This window comes from Spea bombifrons, chromosome 6 (assembly GCF_027358695.1).
Source record: "Spea bombifrons isolate aSpeBom1 chromosome 6, aSpeBom1.2.pri, whole genome shotgun sequence".
NCBI classification, from domain to species: Eukaryota; Metazoa; Chordata; class Amphibia; order Anura; family Pelobatidae; genus Spea; species Spea bombifrons.
The window spans coordinates 6,206,000-6,222,000 of NC_071092.1; the positions used below are offsets into that span (position 1 = coordinate 6,206,000).

At 43.2% G+C, this 16,001-nt stretch overlaps 1 protein-coding gene across 2 annotated transcripts; it reads right to left on the reverse strand.

Annotated features, from left to right (window-relative positions):
• Window positions 1-196: 196 nt before the first annotated feature.
• ARIH2 (ariadne RBR E3 ubiquitin protein ligase 2) lies at window positions 197-15,570 on the reverse strand. Of its 2 annotated transcripts, none has more exons than XM_053468895.1 (15): window positions 15,477-15,570; window positions 11,924-12,284; window positions 9,422-9,489; window positions 8,982-9,045; window positions 7,932-8,079; window positions 7,301-7,422; window positions 7,091-7,200; window positions 4,084-4,201; window positions 3,568-3,618; window positions 3,130-3,151; window positions 2,386-2,537; window positions 2,117-2,260; window positions 1,478-1,546; window positions 1,071-1,154; window positions 197-829 (listed from the first exon to the last, which is right to left on the reverse strand). In XM_053468895.1, the coding sequence occupies exons 2-15, from the start codon at window positions 12,176-12,178 to the stop codon at window positions 758-760; spliced, it is 1,479 nt and encodes a 492-aa protein (XP_053324870.1). In that variant the 5' UTR covers window positions 12,179-12,284; window positions 15,477-15,570; the 3' UTR covers window positions 197-757. The 2 variants fall into 2 exon arrangements, with proteins under 2 accessions (XP_053324870.1, XP_053324868.1); XM_053468893.1 differs by having other exon boundaries at window positions 15,435-15,541.
• Between the last annotated feature and the right edge of the window lie 431 nt (window positions 15,571-16,001).

Here is a 16,001-nt window from a genome sequence, read left to right on the forward strand (position 1 = left end):
GCTATAGAAATAAATGTAATGTAATGGTGTTCAGCCAGCGTGTAGAGTAGGCCACCATAACCCCAGTATACAACTACAACTCCCATGAAGTTCAGCCAGCAATATGGCAGTTAAATATTATTTTCAACAAAAGTGATATCGTCATTAACGTCAAACAGTATAAAACAATACTGAACAATAAACACCAAAACCAAAATGTTTTTAAAAAGTGTTTTGTTTTTTTTCTGTAATTCTATTATTTTTTTTTCTGTATAATTGTACAACAGTTCAAAATGACAAGTTTGCATAATAATCTCTAATTCTATTAACAGCCATTCAAAAAATTGAACTACTTTTCCAAGAGTTGCCATCCGGAACACAAAAAAAAAACAGAGGTGGAAAAAAGTCAAACCTTTTTTAATGTTATGAGGGTGGGGGGTGAAGCATTGCTTTTGCAATGTGCCGCAGGCCTAAAGGGCAGTGGAAGGGTTAACGTAAGAACAGAAACCATGGGGGGGGTACATTTCATCCCAGAGGCTGTTTATGGCAGTTAATCTGTCAAAAAAAGGAAAGTGGCTGCAGTGAAAAAACAGAAGACGGAAGGCAAAAGAAAAAAAAAATGGAACCACATTTCGTACAAGCGAGCCGGGGCGCGGGAACGGATTTTCTTCACATTCCCAGAACTACTGTGTTTCTTGCAGCATCAATTCATTTTCACGCATGAACATGCTCTCACATCCCGGAGGGAAAAAGGGGAAAGCCTCCGCAGCTTATCATCTTATGTGTCGTGAAAGTCCTTTAGCAACGTCCTCCGGCGCTGCTCTGCTATATGCATCTGATTCTCCAGATCCTAAGAGAAAAATATTTCATTTAGCTACAAGAAGTGGGTGCTGGGAATTTCTTGGGACAGGCAATAACCTATTGTGGATCATGAGTCTCAAGATGCTCAGCCAGACATTTATAGACCGCAGCACCTGGAGTGCGGATGACATTTCATTGAAACAAGCTATTATGCCAGTTATAACCCCCCCAGTGATGATCCCATAACACATGCATGGGGATGGTGAGGTCTGGATTTTGGCAGGTCTTACCCCTCTGTCATAGCTGTCTGCCCTCTCAACCTTCCAAGAAAGGTTCTCAATCTCAGCCTCCAGCTGGGCCTGCTGATACTCAAACTACAAAAAAAAATACAAAACGTATAACAAAGCAGCATTATGTCTTTTAGCGATGCAGAACATGCATTATGGAAGCCAGATCACGTGTGCTTATATAGGACTACATGATCAATAAGGGAAACATGGTGAGACGTGTAGAAAATATTTAGTGAGACTATGAGGTAGCCCAAAATCGGATGTGGCCACCAGAACCACAGGAAAGTTACCAAAACGTCACTATGCGGCCCTCTGTATAGGATGGAAAATGCAGCTACAATTAAAAGGCAAAGGCCTGCAGCTAATCACACAATTATACAGACGGAAGGAAAGGTTAGACTACTTACTAGCTTCTTCCGAGGGCCCGACTCCATGTAGTAAGCGTAGGGATATGTGTATTGCAGCGTGTATCTACACTGAAATCGGATGAGAAAGAAGTATCAGGTTATTAAAAATACATAAAAAGAGTTCAAGACCATCGCATGTAATCACCTGACCATTTATTATTGACGGTTTTATGTAGCACCAGATTCCACAAAGGGCAGGACACAATTAGTATATAACGTAACAGTTAAAAAGCTTACAATCTAGAATTGTAGAATTTTGAAGCGTTTAATAAATGTAAAAAAACATCTACAAAATCTGGCATTGAACAAAACCCAGCACAGCCGAAGGGCCAGCATTGACAGCTGGTGATGACAAGGACCTAAGATAATAGCTTTTCACCCCCTGGAAAAAAAGGCCTAAAAAAACACCCACAAAACTCATGGACCTTCATAACCATATAATTAGCCAAAATTTGCAAAATCAAACGCCCTCATGGAGGTAAAGGTCATCTTTTCAATGACGATAATATCAGTCGTCACATTAACATACATTTAAAGCCTGTGTCGTGTAATACAATGACCTCCGTGCGGATCCGGGTCTGGCCCCGCAGAGAAGATATGCTTTTATCATAACCTTTTGGGCTTTAATTTTCCACGTACCTTCGCAAGCAGCTTGGCAGCATTCTGCAGGTACTGCCAGTCGATCCAAGTCCCGAGGTTGTTCATCACTCTCTCCTGGATCTTCTCCTGGATCTGCTGGTAGGTCTGCGCCTCCAGCTGCAGGCTCTTGTTATGGTTCTCCCACTGTACAGGGACAAAAGGCAACACTGAGAACGCTCTCTGCCGGCACGCGATGAGTGTAATTAGGTTCTGCTATGTGCTACTGGTCCTCGGTGATGTCAACTGCAATATGTGGAGGAGTCTCTTACCCTCTCAAAGTAGAAGAGGTATTTCTTGAGTGCCTCTCGTGCCTGCGCCTGCTGACTCTGGTTGACAATATCCGGGTTCTCCTTGTATCTGCTGCATTCGTAATACTCGCTGCCGTGGGTCTTCCAGTCGCCGAGACACATCCAGCAGAAATCTGACAATACACAAGCACGGCCACACCGGTCAAACTTCATAGGGAAACCGGTGTGCAGGCTCCTCGAATGCTCGCTAACATGCAACCTGTCTTTTACTTATATAGCGGCAACAATTCCTGCAGTGCTTCGCACAGTCCCAACATTTAAAGGGTCCGACACAACTAGAACTAAGCGCATGCGTTACAAAATTTTCCCTTTGTAACTCTTTTTGATTACATGGATCGCAAATCACATCACAGCTACATACATGTTTATACGGTGGCAACAGAAGATCAGGTGAAAACTGATGCAAAACAGGGGGTCCTGAGGGTATCGGCAGCTAATGGCTGGAACAGACATTTCTCCCAGCAGGTAAGTGCTGTCCACTGTGGCCCTTCCAGATGTTTCTGAACTAAAAAGGTACTATTGCTATATGCAGCTTTTATGAGATTAATATAAATCTGCATTAAAACAGATCTTTCTTCGAAATGTGCATCACCCGGTGTTAAGCGCTCTCATTCCTGACATTCTGTGTTCTGTTTATGCGATATTAATCCCGGTACGGATATCGCAAGCTGCAGGAAGATGAATCAATAAAGCGATCTGACTTACCGTGCTTGCATTTCGAGCATTGCTGAAAGAGATGGATGGAGATAAGATCAACATTTTAGTCCTTTGTGTAGTTTGATAACAGAATACAAAGGCTAACAGTAAGTCTAACATTATGGACGCAGCACACGGATATGCTGCAGGATATTGCTCCTTTGTGCAAGACCATGTTCACCAGGCCTTCCAGAGGCTGACAAAATCTAGCATTGCTGCTCAGAACTCTTAAGTGAACATAAACGCTAATAGGACTTTTAAAACCGGACATTTTCTGGGGGATTTACGGAGAAAGACATCTCAGGGGGTACGTAAGGAAGTGTGAAAAAAAAACAAACCCTGCCATATCCTTACAGAAACAGCCATTTTTGGACTATGGTGCAAACAAGGTAGATTATTTCACTGCTTTTGAGCAGCGGATTAGCAGGTATTAGGTTCAATACTCACCATGTGATTGCATCCTCCGTTTTTTTCAATGCAAATATTGCACTTGGGACACTGAGAGGGGGACACAAAATACCAAAGGATTATAAAACATTCTAGAAGCGAGTGGTTAGGAAGCCTCAACTCGTGAGATCTGCGGTCAGCTCCGCTTTCCAAACGCTGAGCCAGAAGTTAATAAACAGAATTTCTCAAATACGGCTTTTGTTTTGGATTTTAAAAATCCCTGCTTTAATGCAGGTGGCCCAATTAAGCATACGACAAGCCCCTTTGCAGCATAAAAAAATATTTTATATAGACACAACCTATAGGGATATATAGTAGTTGCTCTTAGTGTGTATCATCTGTATCGTTGGCCCTGGGAGTCCTCACCTCCTACCACGCCAACGACATCCATTTACCGAGCTTGTGAAGGAAGGCTCAGTAATCGTGACAGATATTTGAACAGGCGGCGTGTGAGTGTGTGAATATGGGGGGTATTTACAAACCCCCAGGACAGACCCTTTTCCCCCAGATCCTTACGTCTTTAGTGTGAGCACTGATGTAGTTTGCAGTCTCCGAGTCGTCTGCGCATTTTGTTAGCCATTTCCGAATGGTGGCGCAGTCTGTAGGAGCGTGGTACATCTGACGGCACCGGAAGCTAAGAGCAAAGAACATGAGAGAGAAGGCGGTTTTATGCTTTTCTGTCTAAATCCGTATACCATTCATCGATTCCTTCACTAATGGCACCATATCCCAACGTGCTCACAGACAGCTAAAGCATGGCATCTGCCGCTTGTGCACGTGTCCCAACATACATTGTAATGTATCAAAATGCATTAATCACCAATAAGTGTGCCACGCTCTAAAGCTACCCTGCTTTCACAAACACCCATCAATTGCCCGCCTCCCGAGTCGGGTCCACGGGCTGCCAAAAAGGTTCACAACAAATGCCAAGAATTTATAAGGTGATCTGCGGCCAGCGAGCGGCAGCACAAAAATAGGACTGGGGGGCGGACGGCTGCATTTTTCTTTGCATGTGCTTTTTGCAGCGTTAACCCTTTTGTGACCAAAGGCAATACAGCAAGTTCTCCGGACAACGACAGAGGGGGGGGGGGGAAAAGGCAGTTTTTTTCCACTGCGTATTTTGCCTATTGCCAAGTCTTATCGCTCCGTTTTAATACATTAGCAAAAAATACAATTTTGGAACAAAAATTGCGACCACTAGGCGGCAGCACAGCGCACAAATGATAGTACCGTATTTGCTCGATTATAAGACGACCCCGATTATAAGACGACCCCCCAAAATCAAAATATTAATTTAGGAAAAAAACAAAAAGCCTGAATATAAGACTACCCTATAGGGAAAAAGTTTTACCAGTAAATATTAATTAATGTAAATTATTTTCATGTTTAATAAAAGCTATGATTGAGAAAAATATATTTTTTAAATTTCCTTTTATTTGCCAACCTGCCCCCCCCAGTTATGCCACTCTGCCCCCAGAAATGCTTTATACCCCCCTATTTGCCACTCTGCCCCATGATATGCCTTATACCCCTGTATGCCACTCTGGCATATAGGGGGTTAAAAGGCATATCATGGGGCTGAGTGGCATATAGGGGGGTATAAAGCATTTCTGGAGGTATATAGGCATATCATGGGGCTGAGTGGCATATAGGGGGTTAAAATGCATTTCTGGAGGTCCAGAAATGCATTTTAACCCCCTATATGCCACTCAGCCCCATGATATGCCTTTTAACCCAGCATGTACTGGCTGCCTTGGCTTGATAGGAGTGTGATTGCTGTTAGCAGTTTGATATATATATATATATATATCAAACTGCTAACAGCAATCACACTCCTATCAAGCCAAGGCAGCCAGTACATGCTGGAACCTGGGGATGATAGCAGTGGGATTACAGCCTCCATATGCCATGCTACAACCCCCACCCCCCTTACACATCCATGCTATCACACACACTCACACTCATTCACAAACATTTAAATACTCATTCATTCCCTTAATCACACACACTTCACACATACTCAAAAACCCTCCCCCACCCCCTCACCTGAACTGCAGATCTCCCACTCGCAGACTTCTGCAGGGGACCGGCTGTAGCAACTTCTCTGGCCCCGCCCTCAGAGGAGGGAGGGGGGAGATAGAGTTCTGTGAGGACGCTGCAAGCTTCCTGCCCTGCTTCTAACAGAAGAGACGCTGCTCGCGACCGGTAAGCAGCATGGCGCCAGCATTTTTTTGGGGTCTGATTAGAAGACGACCCCGATTATAAGACGAGGGGTATTTTTCAGAGCATTTGCTCTGGAAAAAACCTCGTCTTATAATCGAGCAAATACGGTATTTTTCGTGGAGATGTGATTGTTTTCCTTGCGAAGCTGCAGTTACAATAACCAGCTAATATAATCATTATATATACGGTGGCAAGAAAAGGTAATGGAACCTTTTGGAATTACCAGCATTTATGTATAAATTTGTCTTAGATGAGGATCAGATCAAATTTTAAGTTGAAATACTGAACAGACACAATCTGTTTCAAACAATAACACAAATTATTGTATTGTTCTTGTATTGTTCCATATTAAATATATCATTTATAAATCAACAATTGGAAGAAGTATGAACCCCCTAGGCTAATTACTTCAACAAAAGCTAACTGGAGTCCAATCAATGAAACGGGATTGGAAGTGTGCTTTAGAGCTACTTTGACAAAAACCTCAAAAAAACCTTTGACAAAAACCTCAAAATACTTGTTTGCTATTTTCATGAAGCCCTCTGCTGAGGTGAACCATGCCTCGCAAAAAAAGAAATCTCAGAAGACCTACGATGAAGAGAGCTCATCGAGGGGACAATAAACTCCCAAGTTTATCGAGGTACCATACAGGGTAACGTCGGGGTGGCTGCTGAAGCTCAGTAGTAGTTGGGCGATGCAGCAGGACAATGACCGTTAAATATGATTAAAAATTATAAGATAAAATAAGATAACTCTTTGGCGGTGTTTGTACTCTACATTAAGAGAAAAAAAAATCCTAATTATTTTCTTAATATCCCCAAAGCAAAAATGGTTGGGCCTTGACTGTTCCTTTAAACATTAAATCTGGAATAAGATCTAAGCGTTTAAAGTTCTGTGCACAGCCCAAAGAGACGGGTCACATGCCAAGCATCTGACACAAGCTTGGAACGCAATGGCAGAGCACGTCTGGATGTTAGCAAGTCTGGGAAAAATACCAACTGCTAAGAGCTGCAGAGAACAGCTCCTCACCAACACAGTGTTCCAGAGTAATATCACAACCGATGTACAGCGTGGAGGAGGCAGGGGTTGGTTCCCTATAGCGCACATTAATAGGAATGGGACAGATCTGACCCTTCATTTTCTCCTTTTGATGGCCATTTCATGGGTAATTGAGAGGTACCTCCAGGCCAGCCAGGTACCTCTCATTACTCATGAAACAGCCATCGAAGGGAGAAGATGGTGCCCCGGTTTTGTATGCCCTGGTTCCTTTTATACGGTCGTATGTTCTATGGCCTCTTACCAGAAAACCTCGCTGCATCGGTTGCACTGCACACGCCGGGCTTTCGGCTCCTGGACTTGTATGACCATCGGACAGTCTGCGCCGGGACACAGCTGCAACTGATAGTGACTCTGTAGTATCAAAAAAATACAGATAGTTAAACATTACATCACTATGACAGACAATACCAACACGGCTCCACTCAGCCAAGGCCAGGCATTCAAACAATACCTCTACGTAATCCCTGAAGAGATAGCGCTTGTATTTCTCTTTTAGCTCCTCGTTGGCTAGTAAAGGAAACACAAAATCCTCTGGAATCCGCAGTAAGCATTCCTGGGCCATGCAGGAGATCCCTGGCGAGAGAAACACACAAAGTGTGAGCGATTCAGAAGAGAATGCAATGCACTGGTCTGTAACGCAAGGACATGTCTGAGCAAAATATGAGACTCTTTATCCTATTATCATATAACTACAACCTTGCAGAGATCAGAAGTTCTAATAGTATAGAAGAGAACTTTGTGTTACACATTTTGTTTTCGTTTTAAGCTTTCTTTCCAGGCACTTCTATAAGTTATCGAGAACAGCAAAACATCATTAAAAGTGCTATTCTGCTAAGACCAAACATTAATTGCACTCTAGTGTGCCAAGCAGATAAACCTTTGTCCATCTCTCATTATAGCCTCTGATGAATATAACCTAAGAAGCCTTTTAGTTTCTATGGCAAAAAACAATCTCGGTCTACAAAAAATATGAACAAACAAGACTGAATAATTATTTCTTGGAAGGCTTTGGCCGTCCAGAACTACAAGGAATAATATTTCGGATGCTGCTTTTAGGTACACCCTGCATCCGAAAGACTTACCGACGCCGGCCCCGTCTTTCACTAGAACGGTGCAGTGCTGCTCCCAACAGCTGCGGCAGAACAGATGCTGACAGGGGAGAGATAGCAGGTTCTCTTTCCGGACAAACTGCATACAAACCGCACAGTGATGGGAGGAATGCGCCGCGGCCTGTGGACACAAACGCAAATTGTTATCCGGTGAACAAAACCAGCATGTGTGAAAGGGGAAACGCAACAGCACTGAACCCGCAAAGTCCGATCACATTCACAGACTTCATGCAACAGTCTACACTACAAAAGGCATTAGTAAAAATATTTTATTAAAAGCACTCAAACGTATTCCCATATTACAACGGAGACTGTAAACTGTTTATATTTAACAATGCTAAATCCCTGGCAGTCACGACTGGTGCTGTAACTGGAACACAGGAGTGATGGGAGTGATAAAGGGCCACTGGAACACAGGAGTGATGGGAGTGATAAAGGGCCATTGGAACACAGGAGTGATGGGAGTGATAAAGGGCCATTGGAACACAGGAGTGATGGGAGTGATAAAGGGCCTTTGTATGCCTATAAAGAGATTCCATTAAAAATCAGCAGTTTCCAGCTACAATAGTCATTTTCAACATTAACCCTATCTACGCTGGATTTCTGATCCATTTCATTTTATTTTAATTGACTACATTTTCTTTCCTTTCAAAAACAAGGAAAGGGATGCCAAGCTTTTAAACAGTAGTATACTTTCCTACAAAAAGCTTAAATTTGGTGTAAATCCACACGATACTTTCAATAGGTAATGTGAATTAAATGTTGGAGACCGGCAGCACTCACAATACACTTAGCTTGCATTTTACTGCATCATGCTATATAAATGGATGTCAGGGTGTGTAGGCGATTAGGATTGCACTTGGTCCCTACATGCCTGCAGCTGCCCAGCCCTGAAATAAAAGCTACCCGTTTACAGCGAACCGGATCCTGTGAAATAAATCTACACTGTGCGCCCACCCAGACATGCACCCCCGGGGCACCCGCAGTAAGCGTGGCTGCCAGTGATCGGAGTCGCTTACTTACATGTTTTAATGGTGAAGGCTGAACTCTGGCTTCAACGAGTAATTGCGAAGAATTCAGTTTATGTCTTTAATACAAAGAAAAGGAGATTAACATGGCGTTAAATGCATCTTGTGGGTTGCATGGGTGCAGTCAAGGGTCCCCAAATCTTTTTTTTTTTTTAAAAGCAATGTCACATTATTAAGGGCAAATAAATATTTTGCACATATGATAAATTACACTGTTTTTTTTTTTTTTAAAGTTTACACGTTTGCGCATATATATTAATTATATATATATATATATATATATATATATATATATATATATATATATATATACACACACACACACACACACACACACACACACTGAAATTCACTGAAATGTAAATCCCCCAAATATTACTGCATACCATTACTTTTGAAAGAAAGAAAGAAAGAAAGAAAGAAAGAAAGACATACCTTTCTAATATTTCTGTGACTTGCCAATGAAAGTGAACTAATATGAGTTTAGCCACAGAGTGAGAAACCTACAAGAAGAAGAACAAGAAGGAGTTAATACGCCTGTTATTAAGAATATACTGAACTTGACAAAATCTTAGAAAGCCAATTTAATTCTCTATCATGTTGAACTAATAACCTTAGGAGATTTGCCATTGTATCCTTGTGAAAACACACAAAAAAAGTTAAAGACTTTTAAGGCACTCAGTTTTTAAGAGATTTTAAGACACTCAGTTTCTATGGCAACAACCTACCAGTTGCCCAGTTTAGTGCCACATGTCAATTAACTATTCCCTGATTAGCCGACATTTTACATGACTAAAGAAATATTTCTGGGTAGGGTTTGGGTGTTCAAAGGTACAAAAAACATTTATGCAGCTGTTTTTCGAGTTGTTAAAACATTTCTTTTTCGGGGTGAAATATCTGCGAAGGAGTTCATATGTTATGTTTGATCGAGTCTTTACGGCGATGTCCCCGACAAGGGGTATGCAAAGAAAGGAACCCACGTATTCGTGATGTATCCGTGGCGGTGTTTGCATAAGGCATGTTAATATATAACCAAGCTGACCGGCGCAGGGTCCGCATTAACGTGTTTAGCAAAGCTACAGCTGCCTCTGAACCAACAGATGGGTTGGAATTTGTAAACCAACAGTCAGGAGGACCCAGGTAGCCCCTTCAGAGTCATTCCACACCAGCATGTGACATTTTATTTACAAATTATTACAGCTCAAGGGACTGAACAAGCCACACGAGGAGGAACAAAAAAAACTGCTTTAGGGTTTGCCATTTATGTTTGGCTTCCAGTGGAATGTCTCGGGTCAGCGACCTGTAGATTAATTCCTTGGGACCTGTCAGGAAAGACGTCTACTGGAGCCAGGCAACAGAATCAGGTAGCCATGGGCCACCACCAAGGACCACATACTGTTCCTGTTCCCACATACTGCACGTGTTTTGTTAATGTGTTTTTAAATAGGGTATGAAGGCGAGTATCAGGTTAATTACACACTCCCCGGGACGGCCACGAGACCCCGTGCCAGCGGAGGCAGGGCAGGCAATTTAAAACGGGCTCTGTAAACAAAGATCCTAACCGTGAAGAAAAAAAAAAAAAAGCTGGATCAGGGACTAGGACCTTGTATTCAGTCTGAAGCTCCCGTGGGTTCTTTCTACACTAAGTTAGTTTACTTTGGGGAAAGATTCTCAGCCCCCTGAAGCAACGCAGCGTTCAGTCTCCAGAAATTGGGAAAATAATCCAGTATTCCCGATTCATCTCTTAAATAAACGTGGGACGTACTCAGATACGAGAGGAAAACACTAACAATTTCAGTCTATCTATATACCTAATAAGGCTTTTCCATATAGAGAGCGTTCACAACGTACAGGGAGAAGGCATATGAGTAATAAAGCCTGCGGCAACTAATTGCCACCCAAAATGATTTAATTTCTCGCCCATTCGTTCTGTTTATAGACCGATCACGCCCTAATTTATAGTCTATTGCAAACTGGTTTATTCAGGGAATCAAATAAATAGGATTGACTAAAGTATGCCGTTTTAATGAAATGAGGGGTGGCAGTTTGTTTCGAAGCATTTGGTTACACGGGGTCTGATCAGTGCATTGTGGTCAATGTTTTTCTGGCTGAAGTGCAAAATAAAACCGATATTGGGTATTTTTCCCTATTACTGTTACTTGAATTATCCTATTTACCTTTGTCAGTTGTTTCTGTTTTTTTAAGTATACAAAGGTATATTATGCCTTCAATGCTAATATCGGCACAAGGCATTTACTGCTCTACTGGTGGTGTGCCCTGTGACCGCACATATGGACTTCCACACTTTGGAATGTGAACATTAACAGTAAAAAAGAACTGCTTCTGCTTCCAAGAACTGTTCACACGTTGAAGGACACTTCTCCATACACGAGAGAGCGAGAAACACATTGGATCTCGAGAATCCCAAACAAGATAAGCACTGCAACGCTAATAAACAGCTTTCTTGGAATCTTAAGGTGGCTTGGGAGACACAGAGTATGTAATGTGTTCTCTCGCTCTGTCCTGGTGGACAGTACAGGGTGCTGTATAGTCCATTGTAAGAAGTATGGACACAGCCCGCACCTGTAATGTCGCAAACCAGCCCTGCCCAGCGAGAAAGAGATGACATTCTGCAGAAAGCAGACATCAGAAGGCAAGTTAGTTTACAAAGGGCCAAGTTAGCCAAGAGGAGCCCCAAGTGGAAATGTTTGACCTTGGAATATTCACTAGTTAAGCCTGGAAGGCCTTCTTGAATGGGATTCTCGACCCTAGCCATCTTGGACCCTGACGAGTCCCAAACACACAGTTCAGTGCCCATTGAAAGCAATGGAGTCTGGAGTTGCTCGGCATATAGTGAATCATCTTGGGGTCCCGACCCTACTTCATCTCCATTAAGATTTCTAGTTATCTAAAAAGAAACATTCTGCGTCGCCTCACCTTTAGCGTTGAAGCCATGCTTGCCATTTGCTCATTCAGAGCACTCTCCGATTCCCGGTAAGTGAGACACGTAAAAAGATATTCCTCTGGATCAAACGAGTCCGCCCCTTGTTGCTCAACATCATTTGCAACCCCAACATAATAATCCTCAATGTCTCCGGGGTCTTCGTCGTCGTCCTCTTCATCCTCATCTTCACAATTTGGGTCATAGTCCTCATTGCTATCTGATCCTTGACTGTTCATGTCTACAGACATTTTACTACAGCGCTATAACGATATCGATCGGCGAAGCTCTCCGTGCCAACTCTCTCACAGCACGGCGCTCTGCTGCTCTCTCGCACCCATCTGTGGCTGTAGTAACCTGGAAAAGGTGAAAAACAGACATAAATGATGGAAAACAGGGCCAAGATTCATAAGAAAAAAACCACATGTACACTTTTTGGACACAGTATCATTAAGCATGCAAACGTGTTACATTTAAATACAATATCGGTATTTACAGTTACAGGTGGGACACATTGAATACTGCTGCTGACATTGAAACATCGGGCATTTATTATTTCTTTTGAGACGTACGTTCTTTATAAAGCTGTGTAAGGCTAGCATTCTGCCCCTGCTGGGTAATAAAAGGGTAAAGGGACAGGAAAATGACCCCTTCCAGTCTATTCAAATGTGCGATTGAATAAGAGGGTCCCGCTCCTCCAAGCTTACAATCTATTTTGCGATCATGTAGGGTACTTAGACCAACACCTTAACAGTAATTGTCTGAGTGCTCGTGTATAAAGTGCTTCAACAGCCGCTCTATCTTCTGCAGTGCTCCACAAGCCTACTCTCAACAGAGTGGGCCAAAGTGAACCTCACCACCTCAGATACAATGCCTGTAGTTTGCATAGACCCCAAAAGTCCATAATGCAAACAGACAGGACCTCTGACTGATTAGAAGTCCTCTTTTACCCATATATACACCTAAGAAGGATTGCTTTACGTGCAACGCATCACCAGCCCATTGGGCATCATAGCAGAAGCCTCTACAAAGCAGGCTTACTGTAGCTGGAAAGGCTCGTTAGTACAAAGCAGTTCCAACAAGAGACAAAACATTATCCCGGCTCAGAGACCGATGAGGCTTTAGCAAGCTGGAAAAGAAAATATTTTTTTGAGGAACTCGTCTTTGATCTTGAAAGGCCACCTGTCACGAAGGGAACACAATCGAAACACTCCTTGTTTCCAAATAATCTGCTGCAGCTGTATAAATGTTTCTCTGGCCGGCTTCATGCCTGTTTACTATACTTCGCCGACGCATGGTAGTGAAGGATTCTGGGAGATGTAGTTCAGATTTTGTTGAGGAAGAACTGAACTTTCCTATATGCCCCTCCGCATTTGTTAATTTTTTTTTTTCTCCTCTCTCGACAAAGCAGTTAAACGCCTTTTGTTTTGATCATTTTTTTATAAAGTGGGTCACACAATCAGGAGACCAGGACTGCGACGTATGTTACAGACACACAAAGCAGGCATGAAGATTAGTGGAAATAGATAAACAGGTATGTTAACACGTTCATGGACGGCACGGCATTCCAAGCATCGGATTAGCAACAGCAGATGCAAACGTCACAAAGGCGAGGATTTCCAAAAATGGTTATTTAAATCAATGGGTCGGATTCTACGCTGGAGATAAATCTCTATCAAGTATCTGAACACACACACTATATTATATATATATTGTATATTACCAGAGATAAAATGTGTCACGGGTTTTACCTCTCTCTCTTTTTTTTTTTTTAATCACAACCTAGCAGAGCTTAGCTATTCGATTACATGTGACAGATTTATGTCTGACGTGGAATCTCCCCCACGGGTTCCTTATTTAGGCCTGGGATTAACGCAAGAGTTCTGAGAAATAAAACCCAACATAGTCCTTACCTTAACTATAGATTACCTTTCCTAGACGCGTTATCTTCCACGTCACCCACCTTTCACCTTAAACCTATTTACGAGTACAAAGACCGCTTGAAGAATGAATCCTCGGAGCTTGGTATAGTTATCTCAACCACCACTTATTCTTCACCTATATGTACGTCCCACACTGATTAGATTATTTATTGTGTGTTTTATATGGTACCATTATCAACAGACCTTTGCAACAAAAATAAATAATAACAAAAAAAAGCGATTTGGGGTCAAAACATAAATTAACCAACAGTACGAGAAGCGAGAGAATTAGGAGGATTGAGGCCGGATTAGTATTAACCAGAGAGGAAAAGTAGATTATCATCAGATACGATGCAAAAATGTAGCTGTTACGAGTGTCGAGTTCTTTAAGGCTTTCTGTCGATTGATGGCGGATATTTTTGTTACGATGGTCGTTTAGATGAAGTGACAGCTGTCATTCTGGAAGCCGGTGCTTCTAAGGTCTCTTTATGGTCCGTCACCTGTTCCTGTGAATAAGGTAGCTGGTGGCTGCTGCTTCAGAAACATCTTTCCTCATCATCATAAAACTCACACACATTTTCTTCTGCTACAAACATCGTGCATCATCCATAAGGGGAGCCAACATTTACCTCCCTCAATACCACCGGCATCGCCAACCCTTTCCCCTGTGCCTCTTCAAAGCTGTACGCTGTAGGCCGCCCCTTTAATCTCTACTTTCCACACGCATTTAGCCCCTGCCGGTCTCTCATTTCCTAACCATAACGCAAACTTTTCTCCTCTCCCACCGTATTAACGCAACCTAGAGAACCCCTAAAATCAGAATCCAGATCCCCCCCCCCATTTCTTCTTCTACTGAACACAACGCAGACCCTCAACAGCCCAAAGGCTTTTCAGAACTCCTCTGCTGACTCAGCGCATAGTGACCACATACCCCGGCGTCCCCTAAAGCAGGGCATAGTCCCTCCATACTGCACCCAGTGCCGCTCATATTCCCCTATCAGTCTTAGGTCTTATTTGCCCCCACAGCCCCCCAAACCTTTTATCCATGGACCAGTTTACCCCTAAACCATGCATGTGCTAAATGCAGTTAACCCTTCAGAACATATTCAGCCAGCTTCTCTGTTAACCCTATAGACTACCTTCTGACAGCTATTCTGTTAACTCCTTAAACTACCTTCTACCAAGTGTTCTGTTAACCCTTTAGCCTACATTCTGACAGGTTTCCTATTAAAATCGTCAGGAGTACCTCCTGCCACAGCTTGCATTAACCCATCAGCCCACCTTGGGCCAACTTTTCCATTAACCCTTAATACTTATTAGCCCCCAGAATTTCACTCGCTGGTGCAGCCCTTTGCACCTCAGTCCGACTCTTACAGCCCCTCCACTTCCAGGATAATCCCCTCAAGACCCCTTTTAACCCAAACTCCTAGGTCCCTCATGTGAAGCCCCCCTCCCCATCATTCCCTCATGACTACCCCCTCTTCCGTTATCTACTGACCCGTCTGTGTTATCCCCAGAAGGCCTCTGTCTGCGCAGATACCCTTCCCCGGCTCTCGCCCTGCAGGGTGGGGGCGCTCTCTCTCACCTAGCTCGATCTTTTGGTTCACGGCAGGGCGGTTCTATTTACCGGGACAGCTCCACCTTCTCCAAGCAGCTCCACCGAAGGCTTACACAGGAAGTTCTCCGCTCAGGGACGTACGTCACTTCCTCCTGCCCGCCGCGAGGCGGGGCGGAGGCTATGACACAGCGTGATAGGCGGGGCTTCAGCTCATTTCGCTTCCTGGTTTCCCACGTGCGTCGTTTCCAGGCAGGGCCGTGCTTTACGGCGACAGGACGGGGATCTGAAGCGCTTTACCTCCATTAATTACTTCACAAGCGACTGGATGAAGAAACCATACCTACCAAATCTCCTTATTCACGAGGGCTAGTCCTTGTTTGGGGCCCGAATCCTTGTGGCTCTTTTTCCTCCCCTGATTCCCCTCTTTACCAGGAGCTCAGAATGTTTTCTATGGATGAGGGTATCACAGGGTTCTAAAGCACTAAAGTACGCAAAACCTCAGAGGCTTTTATCCAAACCTGTAGTTTTCCAAGAACAAAATACATTATTCTTCTTTAAATGCTCACAGAGCCATAAATACTCCACCCATTGTAC